We start from the raw sequence: 18,451 nt of genomic DNA on the forward strand, positions 1-18,451 counted from the left end.
CTAAAAATATCTAAAGTTCATTCATTAACTTGATTAAAAAGGTATTAAGGATGATAAAACATGAACGATTTAAAACGTTTCCAACAAACAAAGACCAGGTGGTTGGGCCGTTGTAGTTACAGAACAAACGACGCAAACTAAAAACAAAGAAGTTGACCTTATCTTGGGCCTTTGTCCAAACTAAAAGATGCCCCCAAGGATATAACAGGTAACAGAAACCAACAGAGTGGAGAAAGCATAACCAAAAGAAAAGAATAAAGGAGGCAACCTTTTTTAGTTAAGTTAACGACCGTTACACCTTAACTGAACTCTCCTCATACACAAAACCTATCTATCTTTTATTCTTCTTCTCTTCACATCACTTTCCTTCCTCTCTCTCTCTCGGTTTATACTTGTATACCTACACTCATTGGCTCAACACGCATGGAGAACGGTGTGAACATGTTTGGGAAGAGCGAGTCCTCAAGATCAGCACTGACTAGGCTGCAGAGGCAAGCACCAACATCTCTGAATCTTGTCTGTGTTCCCCAGAATCACTTCTTACAGCAATCTTGTGATGCGGTTGAAACCACAGAGCTATTCCTCTGCTTCCATCTCTCTTTGTTTCTCCAAATCTGCACTCTTCTTCTCCTCCTAGACAAGAGGACAATATCAGGTTTCATGTTGGTTTTACAGAGAAGAACGGTTCCCAACGGACGACAAGGAAAGCTGGCAATATTCTGCCAAGGCCTAACATAGCAACCAAATTGCTCTCTTAGATACGTTTCAGACCAAACTCGTGCTTGTAGATCTCATTCCCAATGAGAATCTGAGTCCTTACGAATCGCCTTGATGTTTAAAAATAAACACATATCTTAAGATGCTTTTGGCAATGTTAATTTCCCATCGTGTGAACCGGAAAAAATCTTTTTTTTTTACAACAAGCCAAACCAGGTGCAGCACTTTCCCATAAATAATCACGTCTTTCTCACAGAAGTTTGGTCTAAATTCATGAGGAAAAAAAGAAAGACACTGGACATTGAAGGAGTAGCTTCTCCATAAGCATTGCTATTGTCAAAGATCAGAAGTCAAACTCGCCTGCTGCCTGTAAAAGTAGATAAAGAGCGTGTGTTAGTATTATCATCACCAGAATAGCTTTGTTGTGAGGCACAATATATTACTTTGTTGAACAGAATGTCCTTATCGTTTATATGCATGATCCCGTCTTTCAGATTGCACTTCCACCTGCTCTTTGTCCGAGTCACCTAATTAAACACACAACACCAAACATGTGTAAACAAACACACACCACGAAACATGTGTAAACAAGAATCATTTACCTTGTCAAACTGAGCCAAAACCAGATGCTGTGTATTCATATCCTCACCGCTTTCCAAGTCATCCAACTCGTCGTCATCATCATCTTCATTCAACAGCTCTTCATCGTCTTCGATGATATCGTTTTGTACAGCAACAGGAGTGCTGGCTTGGATCTCTGTAGAACATATTCATTTAGTTTCTCTATAAAAAACACTCTCCCATCGTTTTCTGTTAGGCTTGTCTTACCGTTTGGAGCAGGTGTTCTGCCTTCGTTTAAGTCTTCATTGGGTCCTTGATAGCTGTATATCTGCAGCAGTATCATCTTAATTACTAGCAGAAGTATCTATATCTATAACAAAAATGAAAAGCTGAAGCATTCTTCTTACATTTGGTGTCGACAACATTTCATCGTAAGGGTCAGGCATTGGCCCATCAGCTTGAGGAATCTTTGAAGATGAGCAGAGGAGATCTCGTGGAACCTTTCTTTCGCCAACAAAGGTTATGCAAAATGTATCACCCTCTAGGCTTACCTGCAAATATTTAATTTGCGCTTATAAATCACATCACTGAGATATCATAAACTTGTGCAAATGCATTCTTGTTATCTTTTGGTAAGCATCCATAAACTTATTTTTATTAAATAAATGAAGGGAGATAAGGACAATCTGTTTTTTTTTTCTCAAGTGAGTTATATTCTAAATGTAAATGAAAATGTATTGTTCTAGGTACACACCTGAGGCATATCATCGCTTGTACCATCCTGCTGTGGAATAGACCGACCATTTTGATATTGTGTAGAAGAATCATCACGCTTTCGTTTCCCCGAAGGTGGCACGAATAGATCCTGAAAGAGTATTGCATAGTTCAGGAATATATGACTCAAGAGATCTAATCACGTGAATGTTGCAAAGAAGATTTGAACCGAAATTAAAAATCCAAATTCACAATTCTTGGTCTAGATGTTACGTAGAAGTACCTGCGTGAACTGCTGACTAGAGTTCCCTCTCTCAGGCTCATCACGGCCATCCACATAAGCTAGAAGTAGGTAAAAAGTTTAAATTCCAAACAACAAACTGAAACATTTTTCTTTTGACTGAATAATTAAGTGCAGGTAAAATTAGAACCTACCAACATTGACATCAGGCCTTGGATTTGTCCATGGAGAAGGAGGTTGCTGCAATAAAAGAGTATATTCTTAGTTTATGCAAACCAACAAAAAATATTCAGAAAATCTAAAGTCAATTTTCTGTGTTGTCAGTGAAAAAGTCTTTGAAAACACTTGGATAAGCAGTTAAACTACACATGAATAACAACATTAATTAAAAAAGTAGAGCTGCTCACCATATAAGGACTGGGTCTTGCTTTGACATCAGCATGGATTCCATTCTCACTTCCAGGAGTTGGATAATCACTAGACCCAGTAGGGATGTTATACATTGATGAATTATCAGCAGTCCCCGGAAGCGGCGTTGGAAGAGGAGTCTGCAACGGTGTCTGCTCAACACAGCAGCAAAAAGCCAAACCATTACAACAACAACAACATCTCAAAGAAAGCAGCTAATTCGTTTACTCACCGGAGGGAAGAGCATTTCAGCAGTAGGAGTCTCGTACTCCTCAGTACCTTCATAAGGAACATTCAGATCATGAGTCAGCGGACCTCCAGGTGTCGACCTCTGAGCTACCGACGACCTATCAATTGGTCCAGACAAGACTCCAGCTTGCATCATCTTCGTCTCCCAAATCTAAAAAAAAAAATCACAGATTTAAAAAGAAACCCAAACCTCGATTCCACTAACAATCACCAAAGCTCAATCCTTTTCCAGAATTAAACAAAACCCTAATCGAAAGTTTCAATCTTTAAATCGAAAAAAAAAACTTACTCCTTGAAGCTCGGAGAGAACACTCTCGCCGGGACCTCCGTTGTTAACGAACTCTTCACGGACTTTGCTGACGACGTCCTCGATGACGTGGATATAGACACCGCTCGTCGTCGTCGTTGTAGCCATCTTCTCCTTAATTTAGCTCAACCGTCTTTGAATCTGATTTGTAATCAATTTTAGGGAAATGCCCTCAAAAAAGAGAAACCCTAAACCAACCCGGTTAAGCTCACCTTAGGGATTGGGCGGAGGCGGCGACGATTCGGCGAAGAGAAAGAGAGTTAAGAGGAGGAATCGAGGAATCAGAGATCGGAAGGAGCGGTCAAGACAGAAGAAAAAGCAGCGAAGAATATAAATAGGTTTGGATCAGATCACATTGCAATTGGGACACGTGCCGTTATCTGAGCCGTCGAGATTTTTTTCTTGCAAAATAGTATCCATTCATATTTGGATCCGGTCTGAATTTATTATGCATTGAAATCTTAATTCTTTCTAAACATACGATAATATTATAAATTATATTTTCTATATTTATAAATTTAATTCGAAATATATATTATTTTGTACATAATTTTGTATATATTAGTTTTGGGATGGAGTTTAAGGTTTGGAGGTTAGAGTTTAAGGTTTGGAGGTTAGGATTTATGGTATACAATAATACTAGGATAAGACCCGCGCCTTGCGCGGGATTAAGTTATTATTTTTATTATATTTTGGAGAATGAAACAATAGTTTGGCTTCATTTGGATTACAGGTGTTCAATCCGGATATCGGGTTGGTTTCGGTTTGGTTCGGTTTTTTCGGTATTTGGTTAGTAAAATATAACTACTATTCTAAATCCATATTTACTTTGACTTTAGTCTTTCACATACTTTTGAAAGATTTCAACTGGACGACTAAATTGATCAGCCAATCTTGTTGCTTTAAATCATTAGTGTATATATATATATATATATATATATATATATATATATATATATATATATATATATATATATATATATATATATATATATATATATATATATATATATATATATTATTTAGTTTGAATATTTATTAAATAAAAATTCATATGCGTTATATTTTATGATCATTTGTAACTTATTATAACAAAAAAATAATCTATTGATCACAAAATTTTCAGAGTGGGAATATTCAAATTTCTAATAATATATAGACGTTTTGAAAAATTCAAATATAACATATAAGAAAAAATAAAAATGTTTTTATTATATATTTAATGTGATTTTTTAATATCTTTCAATAATATAAAATTAAAAAAAAAAGAACTAAGATACCAAAATTGTTCTCAAATATTTATTATTCATAATAATTAATTTTCATATATACGTTAATCATATTAGGTAATTTCGTAGCTTCTAATTAAGGAAAGTGCAAAAAAAAGTTTGGTAGATTATTTATCAATTCGATAGTTAGTTTAATAAAAAATATAATGTAAGTCAAGATGGACCAACCTATTTTTCTAAGAATAGTATATTTTATATAGTCATTTATTATATGAGAATTTTTAATCATACAGTTCTATGATCATTCATATCATTTTATAACTGAATATTTAAATCATCGATAACAAAATTTTCAGTGTGAAATCTTTAATAAGTTTATAAATTATAAATGTTTTTGAAAATTCATTGAAAGTTTTAATATTAAAATATTTATGTAATCTTATGGTATATAGTATAATATATATATATATATGTTTTATTATTAAATGATATTTTTTTACTCATATGGTTTTAAAATAATGTGTATCTTCTTATAATATTAAATAAAAGTTCATATTAATACAATTTTATGATCATTTGTAACTTATTATGACAAAAAAAATAATCTATTGATCACAAAATTTTCAGAGTGGGGATCTTCAAATTTCTAATAATTTATAGACGTTTTGAAAAATTCAAAATATAACATATAAGAAAAATTTTAAATGTTTTTATTATATATTTAATGTGATTTTTAAATATATTTTAATAATATAAAATTAAAAAAAGAACTAAGAAACAAAAATTGTTATCAAATATTTATTATTCATTATAATTAATTTTCACATATACGTTAATCATATTAGGTAATTTCGTAGCTTTTATTTAAGGAAAGTGCAAAACATTTTTTGGTACGTTATTTATCAATTCGATAGTTAGTTTAATAAAAAGTGTAATATAAGTTAAGATGGACCAACCTATTTTTCTAGGAATAGTATATTTTGTATAGTTATTTATTAAATAGGAATTTATAATCATACGGTTCTATGATCGTTCATATCGTTTTATAACAAAATATTTAAATCATCGATAACAAAATTTTCAATCTGAAATCTTTAATAAGTTTATAATTTATAAATGTTCTTGAAAATTCATTGAAAGTTTTAATATTAAAATATTTATGTAATCTTATGGTATATAGTGTTTAATATATATATATATATTTATTTTATTATTAAATGATATTTTTTGCTCATATGGTTTTAAAATCATGTGTATCTTCTTATAATAAAAATGTTAAACTATTGATCATTAATTTTTAACATAATAATTTTAATAGTTTTAGTCATTTATTGTCGTTTTAAAAAATTCAAAATATAACATATACGAAAAAATCTAAATTTTATTTTTATAGCTAATTTGATTGTTTAATTTATTTTAATAATATAAAATTAAACAAAAAGTGATGGAGGAGATATACATTGTTATCAAATCTTTATTATTAAAATCATTAATTGTTATATATATATTAGTCATTTATGGTAATTCCGTAGGTTTTATTTAAGGAAAGAAAATATCATATCATATCATTATATCATATAGTTTGACCAACTTATGTATCTAACAACATATAAAAATCGAATGTGGACCTACTTATTTTTCAATTGAATGTAATTGACTACCTAATTGAGTGCCACCTATGCATTGGGGCCTCTTTTAATTAATACAAAATTGAGGTTACATCTTTTCAAATGTTCCTCAATTAATATAAGGGATATTTTATATATATTCAAATTAAATTTATAATTTATTATCTTAGTCTTATGTCCTTTAATGAAACCTTAATCATTTTATTTTTAAACTATTTTGATCATAAAAATTTGTTTTAGAATGAATGTTTTGGGAGATTCACCAATTATTTTAATTAAGTAGTACTATATATAGTTTTATATTTGATATAAATATAAATTATATTATATTATCATATACATAAGAAAATTTAAATATTTCAAATTCTGATTTTACAAATATATTTTTAATTTTCTATAAGAAGTAAAAATGACCAAGAAACAAAAAAAAAAATGTATTCAAAGTACGTTAAAATCTAGTAAAATATATGTACATCTATACCAAAAAAATAAAATTTTAATAATTTAAATTATTATAAAAAAACAACCAGTTTATAAATATAGAAAAACATATAAATTGTAGTTAAATTAAAAATTTATATGATAAATAACTTTTTATTTTTGATAAAATCAGTGTTTGTAATTGTTTCTATTAGATTTTTATTGGATTTTGATAAAGTAAAATTAGAGTAATGTATATATGTTGCCACTTGATACATTACAACTATGATGTAATGTATGAGAAGTTAGGTATATATGAAACAAGAGTTGGTGTTACAAAAAATAATATATTTATATATATATATATATATAGAAACAAGAGTTGAGAATGGACTTTAAACTGTCTTTGTACTTTATTGCTGCTCTCAAATGAAATCAAGAAAGTTATGCATTTATCAAAAAAGAACAATGCGTTTGCCTCTAGGGTTTAGGCACATAATAAAGACCATAACTATAAAGCTCAGTGAGCTATTTCTGTTTCAATGTTTGTTTTCTACTTCGTTAAGCTTTACCATAAGCATGGAATAAGCTTGTTTGTGGATTAGTTTACACACACAACTGTTTTTTTTCAGACACAACAACTTATCTCTAATTGATGAATTCTTCACACACAAATCTAAGAGAAGAGTATCCGTGTCGTAGTTGCCACGTGTTTCAAGCGAGACACAAAACGAGAGGCCCAGTTTTGTTCTCTTGTCTCTTACGTTGCTTACTTTTTCTAAACAAATTTTCAACCACATGTTTCATATATATAACTCGTAGATCTTATCACCTTTTTTTTTTCTTTTTCTTACGTATTCTGACTGATACTTTACGATGGATAGCCGGTGGAGTCTTCGAGGTATGACAGCTCTTGTAACCGGTGGAACCAAGGGAATTGGGTTCGTCTTCTTCCTCCAAAATCCTCTGTTTCTTAGCTTTCATCTCAAGACACGAAGTAAGATTGATACATGAATGCTTGAGGAATATGATTTTGTAACTTCAGGTATGCGATAGTGGAGGAACTTGCTGGTTTTGGTGCAAGAGTTCACACGTGTGCTAGAGACCAAACTCTGCTTGATGAATGTTTAAGTGAATGGAAAGAGAAAGGGTTTCAAGTCACTGGCTCAGTCTGTGATGTATCCTCTCGACCTCAGAGAGATGAGTTGATGAAGACGGTCTCTTCTCTATTCAGTGGCAAACTCAACATCCTTGTAAGTTAATCCTAAGGTTTTTCATTCATTTTTTTTTTGAATTACCAGGAGATACGGGCCGAAGCCCTAATTCCCCCAGACCCGAAACCACATAATATAATATTAGTTTTTTCTCAACGGTCATTCGAACTAGGGACCTCTGACATTTCATGAATTTTTAATGTCTTTCATCACTATCATTACTTGCTTTGATGCAGATCAACAATGTTGGTACCCTTGTGTCAAAGCCGACTACAGAGTTTACAGCACAAGATTTCTCAGGTCAAATAGCTACCAATTTGGATTCTGCTTATCACTTCTCTCAACTGGCCCATCCTTTACTTAAGGCATCAGGATTTGGTAGCATTGTGTTCTTGTCTTCAGTATGTGGGGTTGTCTCATCTGGTTTTGTATCTATATACAGCTTAACAAAAGGTTCACTCAAAACTCTTTTTTTTTAAATGATGTCTATATATACACATCTAAGCAACTTGAAATGCAGGATGCATGAATCAACTGGCAAGGAACTTGGCATGTGAATGGGCAAGTGATGGCATAAGGGCTAACTCTGTAGCTCCTTGGATGACAAAAACTCCTCTTGTCCAAAAAGTAATCTAAAACGTTTTTTCTTCTTTCTTTCTTTCTTTCTTCTTGTAACCTGAATCTTGGCTTTTTTTTCCAGCGTCTTGATGACGAGAAATTCGCGGAGGCTATCTTCTCAAGAACTCCATTAGGTCGTGCGTGTGAGCCGCGTGAGGTTGCCTCGTTGGTTACCTTTCTTTGTCTCCCTGCAGCTTCTTATATAACAGGACAAACCATTTGTATTGATGGAGGTTTCACTGTTAATGGCTTCTCCTACAAGCCAGAGGTTTAAACCCTAAAAACACTTCCAGAACAACATGTTGTAGTAATGTATTATAATTTAGTTATATATGTTGTTGAAAACTAAATAATCTCAAGCTTATGAAACAGAAAGTTGAGAATGGACTTTTAAGATTTTGTCTTTTTTTTTCTTTTTCTTTTGTGCATCTTAAACTTTGTCTTGGAAAGCAAGGAACTGATGCGTCAGCAGATCTATCAATGTAATAACAAAGGGAATACTTGAATGAAACATTTCTAAATGTAGCTATGCATATGTATCCAACATTTTATTTATTTTTCTCTAATAAAATCAAGAAAGTAATACATTTATAGAGTTCAATCACATCATAAAGAACATTATTACAAGTTTACAGATTATGATCAGTTTGGTGCCCTTAGCGTTTGCAGTTGCTGAATCCGAAGGAGTATCTGAAATAAGATCAAAGTCATCTAACTCAGATGGCGACGGAGCTGAAACTGAAGGAAGTAGAGTGAGATCAAACTCTTTTGCTTTGCCTTCTCTACTAAAGCTCCATCCAAGAACATAATGATTACTCGTCATGTTTCCCGTGGATGCTGAGAATCCGACAAACATCTTGTCGTTAAAAATCTCTGTAAGATTCATCTTTCTTGACATAAGAGGAAGCTTAGGTTTAGAAATGTCGAGAGGAGCCAATGTGACGTTGAGAACCATCTCCTCTCCATCGTATTCGATCCAAGCCCGTATCGGATCTTTGCTAGAAAGCTTCAAGGTTATATTCTTGCTATGCCGGTTTGAGAAAAACGCAGCTGGTGCAGATTCAACTGAGACCAAACCGTTGACGTCGATCCCCACGTGGTTACCGTCGATGTCAAGAAACTCGTTTGACTTCACCGTGTCAAACTCCACCGCGAGGATTCTATTAGTTGAGTTCCCGTTGTTTGAAGCGTTGAAGAGACCGAGAAACTGGCTCGCCATGGCTCTGGTGAAGTCCATGGAGGGAGAGATCATGAAGGTTAGGCCATGACCTGGTGCGTTGATTGAGAAAACGAAACTTGTGGAGAAAGAAAAGGGGTTTGATGAGTTAGGGTTGGTGAATGGTATGGGGAAGCCATGGAAGGCTTGACCCATTTGCCTCCTTGAGGTGTTTGTTAGCTCCAAGATACCACTTGGAAGGATCTTTGTGGATCCGTAGTTTAGTATATTGGCTTTTAAGAATCCATGGTGAAGAAACTCGGTTTCTTGTTGTTGACTTAACACCCAAGAAACTAGGCATAAGTGAGTGATAATGTAGAGAGTAATTGATTTGGATGTAACAGCCATTGATGGAGTCATGGAGAAGTAAATGAAAGAGATTAGAGTCTAATGCTTGTCTTAATTGTTCTCTCGTAATAATGTATATAAACTACATTGAAAGAGACCATATATTTATTAAACTTTTTGTTAGCTTAATATAAGAAAGTTATATTTATTACCAGAAACCAATCAGCACTTGACGTTTTATCAGCTAAATCTTTTTGTTGACAAAAACAAACCACCGAAATTTTCTTTATTATATAGAATCCATGTATTAAGACATAATAAAATCTGACAAAATAAATTCATTTCCATTGAAGTAGTAAATGATGAACTATTCAAGTCTGAGTTTAGCTGATCGTGATAAGTCGTAGGGCCAAACTTCCCAAACTAGCCTGGTATACAATAAAATAGATCCAAACAAGGTTTTTTCAAGAAATACGTGCAAGTAAGAATCTATATCTATACTTTTACCAAAAAAAGTAAGAATCTATACGTATTGTTTATATAAAAGCAAAAATAATAATTGACTCAAGGCTTGTCATCACTTTAACTAATTAACAAATGTGTAAATTAAACAACCAGCTGAGTGAGAATATTATTGATAAACCCGATAGGTCGAAACTAATTAAAATCCAAATGACGAAGTTCAGATGGGGTCTAGTTCGTGCATCCAACAATCCAACCAAAGTCACAGAAGCTGCTACAAAATAGTATTTTCACAATACAAACGATTGTTTTTATCTATACATTGTGTTCATAGAAATGAGGGATGGTTGGCATCTTGACCTTTGGTCTTTGTACAGATCTGGTTTAGGCTCTCCAGGAATCTTACCCAATTTGTAAATCTCGTCTTAAGTAAATCTTTTTTTTTAACACATCCTTCTAATCTAATCATTAACAACCCCTACAAACTATTAAATTTTGGTAAACTCTCTATATAATGAAACCCAAACTTTTTAGTGTTGTTTTAAAATTTCTAACCACATTCTATATTTGTATTAATGTATGTTAAACTCTCTTTTATAGTTTATGGAAATCGTTATAATTTTTTATCAATTAATTTTTTAAAACTTCATAATACTTCCTAAATCGGTAAAATTACCACCATAAAATCACTATTTTCGTTATAAACAGAAACAACAAAGGCTCCAAACCTCTTTTAACATCATCATATGTTAGTGCAGAATGCAACTATTTATTAAAACAATATTTTCATATTTTTAAAAAATTTTCTCAAAATCTATGTGTTAACAACACCTTCTAAAATATTGAATTTTGGTAAATGATTTATATATTGAATCCTATAATCTTTAGTGTTGTTTTAAAAATTTTAACTAGATTCTACATTTTTATTGATGTATGATAAACTATCCTTCATGGTACATGAGCATCGTTAACTTTTTTATAAATTAATTTAGTAAAACTTTATATACTCTCTAAATTAATGGACTAACAATTATAAAATCGCTATTCTCTAGAGAAATGGAGACAACAAATGTTTCAAACCTCTTTGACCATCATCATATATTAGTACATAAGACAACTATGCATTAAAACAATATTGCTATATTTTTTAATTTTTTTTTCAAAATCTAAACTTTATATTACAATTTATTAATATGTTAACCCGCGGTTTGACCAATATCGACCCAGTGTCCAGAAAGTAGTCCAGTTCGGACCGGGTTTTAGAAACATTGATATAACCACTCCGCCTAGGAGAAAAGAAAGACGTGTGTGATATTTAGCAGCAAATCAAATAGCTGACTCATACCAAAAGATTCAATTGCCAAATCCAACACAGGCTATTCAGCTAGAAGTACCAAATGTTTTTCAAGGAGGGCACATTAGTAGCAATTCTAGACACACATAATGAACTAAGTCACAGAACAGCTGCATCAACATGGACGAGAAGACGAGGTTGCAGAATGAAAGACCTCCACAGAGATGCAAAACGGACACTCAGCAAATATGCATTTCCAGCTAAAAATGTTCACTGCAATTCAAACTGGTGGTTTCACGTTTGTTTCAAGTTGCTATTTTCTTTAAGAGACTTGAGTCTTCTGTAGCCCTTATCGGTACCAAAGATCCTGAAGAACACAAAGATGAAATTGTTGAGGTACCTATTACAAATGCAAAGAGATAATAATAGCTCAGATCAGATGTTTACCAGTCCATATACACAAAAGTTGAAGAGTAGTTTCCAGACTTTGTGTAGAGGAGGCGGTGATGGTAGTCATGGAAGTCAGCACTGTAACCATATTAGTGAAAAATTTCAATTATTACCAATCTATGAAAGCTTTTAAGTTTTCAAGAGAGCTGGCTAGGTAATGTGATCTTACCCTCCATACAGAGGAAGGAAATTTGAGAGACTCCATGGGAAATGATAGCCACAATGTGCTTCCACTGTCTCAAGCACTCTCAGAACCATCCATAACCAGAGAGTAATCAAGTGCGGGCCGGTTAGAGCTGGACCGACTATGGTAGCAAATCCCAGGAATAGAATCTCAGCTGGGTGAGCATATTCTGATGTCAAACCGAACGGTGTGGCATATCTGGGATAATTATAAAATGGCTGCTCTCTCAGAACTTATCCAAACTTAAAAAGAGTAAAATATGAACTGAAACTTACTCATGATGCACACTGTGGACGTTCTTGTAAAGCCATTTTGAGTGCAAGATCCGATGACCCCAATAGAAAACAAAATCCTCAATGATGAAGTAGAATAATATCTGGGCAGACACTTCTTTCCTGCAGGAGCATCACCAAAACAGGGTCTTATATGACCTGATCAAACATAAGCTCAGGTGCTTTCATGATGCTCAAAACTGACATTTTTTTCATTTTTTATTGCCAGTTGAAAGAGTTTAACATCAGAACCCAAAGGAAAAAAAAAAAGCTTAAGCACTAAAGGAACCTGATAATACCAGGAAGGTAGAGGAAAACTGCTCCGCATTCCCATGGCTCTGAAGACAGGATAGGAGGCCATCATAAGGGGCAAATTCACGCAGAAATGATAAAGCAACAGGCGGGTGATACATTTTCCTTGGGCAGCAGGTGTGTTGTTCTTTGCCTGCATGTGACCAAAACAACAGTATTTGCTCATCATAAAAGTAAGGTAAGCTGAGAGAAAGGACAATAAATTAGTTTAATCAGTGAAACAACAATTTTTATTTTTACAAACAGTCATGAACTGGAAAAAAAACAATTACACAAGTGACTGATACATTGGTGACCAACCTAATAAGAGATCCTATTGAAACGAATCACGAAAAGGTATCAAATTCATACATATGAGACTTTTTTTTGAATAACCCGGTGTATCCTGGCTCCACCGAGGTGGGTCCAGACTAGCGGGGGAGTGTACGTAACAGCCTACGTTATCGGCCGGAATAAGCCTCGGTCACGGGACGCTGGGGGAGCCCAGATGTTAAATTTTACCCCCAGTGACCAGCGGGATTCGAACCGGGGTCAGTATTGGGACTTTACAAACAATGAAATAAGAGAGTTACCTGAATTTTGTACTTGGTGAGAAAGCCATGTCTTTCGAGGTAAATGAAAGGGAGACCAGACAAGAAGAAGACGCTTTCATGGAGGAGGAAACTCCCAATGCAGGCCAGTTGAAAGTCGCTAAAATGCGTCACAAGGTACTGCCATCATCCACAGAAAAAAAAAACATATTGATCAGCAACAGAACTTACATGTCATTGATAGCAACAAAAAAAAAAAACTATGGCAAAAAGAAAACACAGCGTCATTAATTAAGTCGCCTCCTCTCTTTCTATATCATTAAGTGGTAAAAGCAAATGTTCCAGGAAACAGTATTGATTTGAATCAGCACGTGGTTCAACACACACACTGGAACTACGCTAATGCGTTCTACATGATTTGGCACCAGCGTAGTCAAATTCAGATCTAACACATTGCGATCGATACGAGCTCACATTTAATCCGTTGGATCAAAGCAATCGAGAGCGGCGACGAGATACGGAGGAAAATCGATGAAAACGAGGGAATCGAAAACAGGAGGAGATTGGAGAGATGAGGTACCTGCCAACCGGATTCGACGAGGGAAGCCATTGATGGATCTATGAGAGCGAGAGGTGGAGAAAGAGAGGCCACTAGTGAAAATATTAACAAACAGACTGTCACCGAACGAAAATATCTTTTTTTTTTCACCAACTAACTTTCTTTCGACCGTCTCTCTCTCTGTCTGAGCCTATGCGGACTTTTTTCAGTTTAGTGCTAAATGCTTTACACAGACAGACACCCCTCGTGCGCATCACCCTCCACCACACCTCCATCTCTTTTTTTAGGTTTAATGGTCTCCACATCTTTTTTTTATTCCTTTCTATGTTTGCCACATTTTCAGATTTTTTCTACCAGTTTTTTTTAATAATTCAGAGATTTATTCACACTTGTTTAAGGTTTCAGGATTCGTTTTCCATCTTTGATGTGAAATGAGCATCATCATCAACTATTGATCCTGTCTCTCCGTGTTTAGCATATAATCATATGCACAAAACAGAATATCTAAGATTGATTAGATTGTGATTTTTATCAGCACCTTTGGCTTTACTATGTCACTGATATACACTGTCCAAGCCAAGACTCAAGAGCTTATCATAATGAGATCCCTTAATCACCAATTCACCATGTAACACTGTAGCAAAGAGCTGCATCTGTTATGTATTAGATGCAAAGATGCTCAGATAGAACAGAACATCAAGAAAAAGAAAAAATCTTCCTTTTTTTGTGGAATGGTGTGAATGACCTCACAGTGTCAATACAGCTAAACAAACTTCTTTCTGTAACATAAAATCCAAATAAAAAAGGTATGCTATACTTGCTGAAATTAAGTCAAGAACAGAAGAAAAAGAAAACTGGTAAAAGATCAAAAAGAGATAAGTCTTGAAACCAAACGTGTGATTTGATTAGTCATTAGGTAGAACAGCATCCTTTCCTGTTACCTACAGATGATTCCGATATGTTAATAGCAGTACCTTGCCCCGGAACCGGAAGCCCACCTGCAGCTTCCTGCGCCGCCAACGCTTTCTTGCTTATAATATGATAAATCTCAGACAAGATCGTCTGAAACGCTTTCTCGATATTACTCGCTTCCAAAGCAGACGTCTCAAGAAACGACAAACCTTCCTTCTCAGCCAGAGACCTACCATCTTCATCAGCAACAGATCTCAGGTGGTTTAAATCAGATTTGTTCCCAGCCATCATGATCACGATGTTGGAATCAGCATGGTCCCTAAGCTCGCGTAACCACCTCAGAGAATTCTCAAAGGTTTGTCTCTTGGTGATGTCGTAGACGAGGAGAGCTCCAACGGCTCCTCTGTAGTAAGCGCTTGTGATGGCTCGGTAGCGCTCTTGTCCTGCTGTATCCCAAATCTGAGCCTTCACTGTCTTGCCTTCTACCTATAGAGAAAGAGGCATGAACATATTAGAGATCATATTTTGGTTAAGTGTAATATATAAACGAAACCATGTAACAAACTAGTCCTGGGCATATTACCCGAAACCCAAAAACCAAACTAGAACCAAAAAAACGAGACCTGACTGAAAATTACAAAAACCCGAACGGTTTCTATATTTTCAAATCCGAAAAACCGAAACGAACTGGGAACCGAATATCCGAATTATCCAAAAAAATTTTTTGGTTTTTTCCGGGTATAATTCCGGTTTTTGGGATTTTTTTTTGGTTTTTGGATTTTAAATCCGAACCAAACCCGAATTATTTATAAAGAATAGAAACCCGAATCCGACATTACCCAAATCCGATATTACCCGAATGAATCCGACATTACCCGAATTGAACTGATCCGAAATATGTACGGTTCCTAAAAGGTTCCTAAACACCCTAACCCGAATAACCTGAAAACCGAATAAACCGCGCCCGGACCGTAAAACCGAATGCTCAGCACTGTAACAAACTCTAGCTTTAAGAAGCTTTAATTGAAAACATTCAATATGGTATCAAGAGCCATCCATGGCTTCATGGTCTTCAACATTCGTGAGTCTTCAAGCTGATTAAGCTTCTGATTCATGGCGATGAAGCTTCTACATTCCTCAACCTCGTTGTTGTTCTGGCGATTCAACACTCGTTTCCAATCGATTCTTGTTTTCGTTGTTGTTTTCAATAGAAAATGGCGGATCTCGAGGCGTTGTGTTCAGATCTTATTCGAAATGCGAGAGAAGATGGATAGATCATCACTACCTGTAGAGTGCGTGTGGCGAATTCGACGCCGATGGTGGATTTGGATTCGAGGCAGAACTCGTTTCTGGTGAATCTAGAGAGGATGTTGGATTTGCCGACGCCGGAGTCGCCGATGAGGACGATCTTGAACAAGTAATCGTACTCATTATCTAAACGATGATTCGCCATTTTGCCTCTCTCTCTCTCTCTCTCAGATCCTAGCGTTTGATCAACCTATGCATACACAATTACACATTTGAGATTAAACGAATCAATTGCGCAAATCGAAAATCTAGAACTAGAATGTTACCCTTCACGCAACTCAGATCCTTCTGGTTTTTTTTTCTTTCGTCTCTCTTCTCTATACGTTGCGAGTTTTGTGCTGACGAGGTGAAAACTGAAACACCCATTTATAATTTTTAAGCTTCTTTTAAATTTTAGAATTATTATGTTTTTTTTTTTTTCCATCTGAAAATATTCATTCAAGAGTTTGTTACAAAAACCCAAAGGAAAGGCAACTTGAGCCCACGACGGAGCAGCTTGAGCCCACAACGGAGCAGCTTACGGACAACAAAACAACAACGGTTAAGAAAGAACCTATCAAGCCCACACCAGGGCAGCTTACGGAAACTAGAACACCACAACGAAAACATCTACAGACAAACCTATAACAATTCAATGCACATAATCTCCCAATTTAGGAACCACAGTGATCTGGATAAATCGAAGCTGCCCTCGGCCAACCAACGATTCCATCCGCTTCAAACCCTGAAGACCCTTAGTCTTCTCAAATCGGATCTATCGCTGCCGCCTATAGCCTGCCAAACGATACCATCCCCACTAGTAACTAGGAACCAAAACTTCACAACCCGACAAGTAAGACCACTTCAGGATCCAATCAACTTTCGGATACGGTTTGAACGCACTCTTTGACGTCCACTTTACACCTAGAAAGAAGCCTCCCAAACACCTCCACACAAACAAGCCTCGTTGATTGATTTCCACAACAAATGCATTCTAAAACAGATCACATCAACGAGAAATCACTGTACCACCAACTAAAAGAGATTTCTGCAACTGAAATTGTCACAACGGCTGCCAGACCCCACAACTCTAATCAAAAGAGAACCAACAACAACACTCGCTAGATAAGGTTTCCAATCCTAGCCAACCCATTGGTCAGGCAATACTGATGCAGTGCCATGTATCAACAGACTTCACGCAAAACCCATTTAGAACTGAGGACAAGGCATCAGCCAACATAATCACAAACCTTAGCCACAACACTGACCATACACAATCGACTAAAAAGAGCGAGCCTTAGCGATGACAACCAGATGATACCACTAACCCAAGTTTCCAGCGGTGAAGCTCTACTTACGTTATTGTCGACGGTGATGGTATGATGAGCTTCAACACGACCACCAACAAAGCTCACTCCATCAACGTGAGTCTTTGTGTCGTGTTGTCTTCGATAACTGGAGGAGACAAACCACAATCCACCACCGTTAAATAACTCCTCCAAAGCAACGAGTTCTCACATCCAACGCTTTTCAATCACCGTCAATTCTCTCCTCACCGCCGCGTCAGTAAAGAGAACTGATGTGGAGGAGGCGTCTTACCGGTCCATGCGCCATCGCCGTGAGGGAGTCACCGTAGATCTGAAGATGGAAAACAAGATCTGGTTCTTCCCTCAACCCTAAAAGCCGACTCTTTCCTCACCCATAGCCACACCGATCTCACCGCTGCTCCAGAGAAGGTCGAGACCAAGAGCCGTCAAGCCCAAACGCGTCTCCCGTTAAGTCTCAAACAAACCCAGAACTGCAAACATGTCGACCGATCGGAGAACAAGGAGGAAAAGAGCAAAGGGAAAAGAAGGATAAAGGAAAGAGGAGACCTCCGGCTCCGGCAACGGCCGGACCGGAGAGAGGGATTTGGTCTTAGGGTTTTTTCTTTCGCCGCTGAGAGGTTGTCGGGGGGTGAGAATGAAAATTAGAATTATTATGTTTAACCAGTAAAAAAATAAATAATCTCACTAATTTGGATTTTTATCATTATTAGGGGTTGAATGTTATGGTTAACGTTTATGATGTACTCCAGTGTTTAAGATTTTCAAAGCTTAGTTTTAAAAGTTGAAAGTTTTTTAATTTAGAAAATTTATTAATTCTTAATGTATTAAGGTACGGGGTGTCACTTTTTTATTATAAAATTCATGTAAGATTTGAGCCGAAAGTTTGATTCAACTCCAGATTTGGGCACAAATAGTTTGATGTATTATGTTTATGGACTAATGGGATATGGGCTCAACAGTAGTGCACATTTTATTTTTTAATTTCATTAGATTTAAGCCCATAATCCTGATTTCACTTACAGATTTTGGCCCAAAACTTTATTAAGAAGTC

General features: G+C 35.4%; 5 protein-coding genes and 1 pseudogene across 6 annotated transcripts; 2 read left to right on the plus strand and 4 right to left on the minus strand.

Moving 5' to 3' along the window:
- Positions 1 to 423: 423 nt before the first annotated feature.
- On the plus strand, positions 424 to 832 carry LOC125576976 (annotated as a pseudogene).
- Positions 833 to 890: 58 nt separating this feature from the next.
- Positions 891 to 3,556, minus strand: LOC106362246 (transcription initiation factor IIA large subunit-like). The gene is made up of 12 exons (XM_013802102.3): positions 3,410 to 3,556; positions 3,180 to 3,338; positions 2,874 to 3,041; positions 2,641 to 2,793; positions 2,428 to 2,473; positions 2,276 to 2,334; positions 2,033 to 2,143; positions 1,686 to 1,829; positions 1,546 to 1,606; positions 1,320 to 1,474; positions 1,161 to 1,244; positions 891 to 1,084 (listed from the first exon to the last, which is right to left on the minus strand). The coding sequence occupies exons 2-12, from the start codon at positions 3,303 to 3,305 to the stop codon at positions 1,061 to 1,063; spliced, it is 1,131 nt and encodes a 376-aa protein (XP_013657556.1). The 5' UTR covers positions 3,306 to 3,338; positions 3,410 to 3,556; the 3' UTR covers positions 891 to 1,060.
- Positions 3,557 to 7,210: 3,654 nt separating this feature from the next.
- On the plus strand, positions 7,211 to 8,835 carry LOC106362245 (tropinone reductase homolog At1g07450). Its single transcript, XM_013802101.3, has 5 exons — positions 7,211 to 7,415; positions 7,520 to 7,727; positions 7,925 to 8,141; positions 8,209 to 8,315; positions 8,389 to 8,835. The coding sequence occupies exons 1-5, from the start codon at positions 7,351 to 7,353 to the stop codon at positions 8,578 to 8,580; spliced, it is 789 nt and encodes a 262-aa protein (XP_013657555.1). The 5' UTR covers positions 7,211 to 7,350; the 3' UTR covers positions 8,581 to 8,835.
- LOC106362244 (probable inactive L-type lectin-domain containing receptor kinase III.1) lies at positions 8,703 to 10,851 on the minus strand. The gene has a single exon (XM_013802100.3). The coding sequence runs from the start codon at positions 9,880 to 9,882 to the stop codon at positions 8,908 to 8,910; it is 975 nt and encodes a 324-aa protein (XP_013657554.3). The 5' UTR covers positions 9,883 to 10,851; the 3' UTR covers positions 8,703 to 8,907.
- A 695-nt stretch (positions 10,852 to 11,546) lies between these two features.
- On the minus strand, positions 11,547 to 14,146 carry LOC106362242 (methylsterol monooxygenase 2-2). Of its 2 annotated transcripts, none has more exons than XM_013802097.3 (7): positions 13,895 to 14,146; positions 13,357 to 13,494; positions 12,772 to 12,917; positions 12,476 to 12,595; positions 12,186 to 12,398; positions 12,014 to 12,094; positions 11,547 to 11,933 (listed from the first exon to the last, which is right to left on the minus strand). In XM_013802097.3, the coding sequence occupies exons 1-7, from the start codon at positions 13,922 to 13,924 to the stop codon at positions 11,861 to 11,863; spliced, it is 801 nt and encodes a 266-aa protein (XP_013657551.1). In that variant the 5' UTR covers positions 13,925 to 14,146; the 3' UTR covers positions 11,547 to 11,860. The 2 variants fall into 2 exon arrangements, with proteins under 2 accessions (XP_013657551.1, XP_022546186.1); XM_022690465.2 differs by lacking the exon at positions 13,895 to 14,146 and adding an exon at positions 13,789 to 13,811.
- A 423-nt stretch (positions 14,147 to 14,569) lies between these two features.
- Positions 14,570 to 18,057, minus strand: LOC106362241 (ras-related protein RABA2b). Its single transcript, XM_013802096.3, has 3 exons — positions 16,360 to 18,057; positions 16,071 to 16,283; positions 14,570 to 15,271 (listed from the first exon to the last, which is right to left on the minus strand). The coding sequence occupies exons 2-3, from the start codon at positions 16,236 to 16,238 to the stop codon at positions 14,786 to 14,788; spliced, it is 654 nt and encodes a 217-aa protein (XP_013657550.1). The 5' UTR covers positions 16,239 to 16,283; positions 16,360 to 18,057; the 3' UTR covers positions 14,570 to 14,785.
- Positions 18,058 to 18,451: the final 394 nt, after the last annotated feature.

This window comes from Brassica napus, chromosome A8 (genome assembly GCF_020379485.1).
Source record: "Brassica napus cultivar Da-Ae chromosome A8, Da-Ae, whole genome shotgun sequence".
Classification (NCBI taxonomy): Eukaryota; Viridiplantae; Streptophyta; class Magnoliopsida; order Brassicales; family Brassicaceae; genus Brassica; species Brassica napus.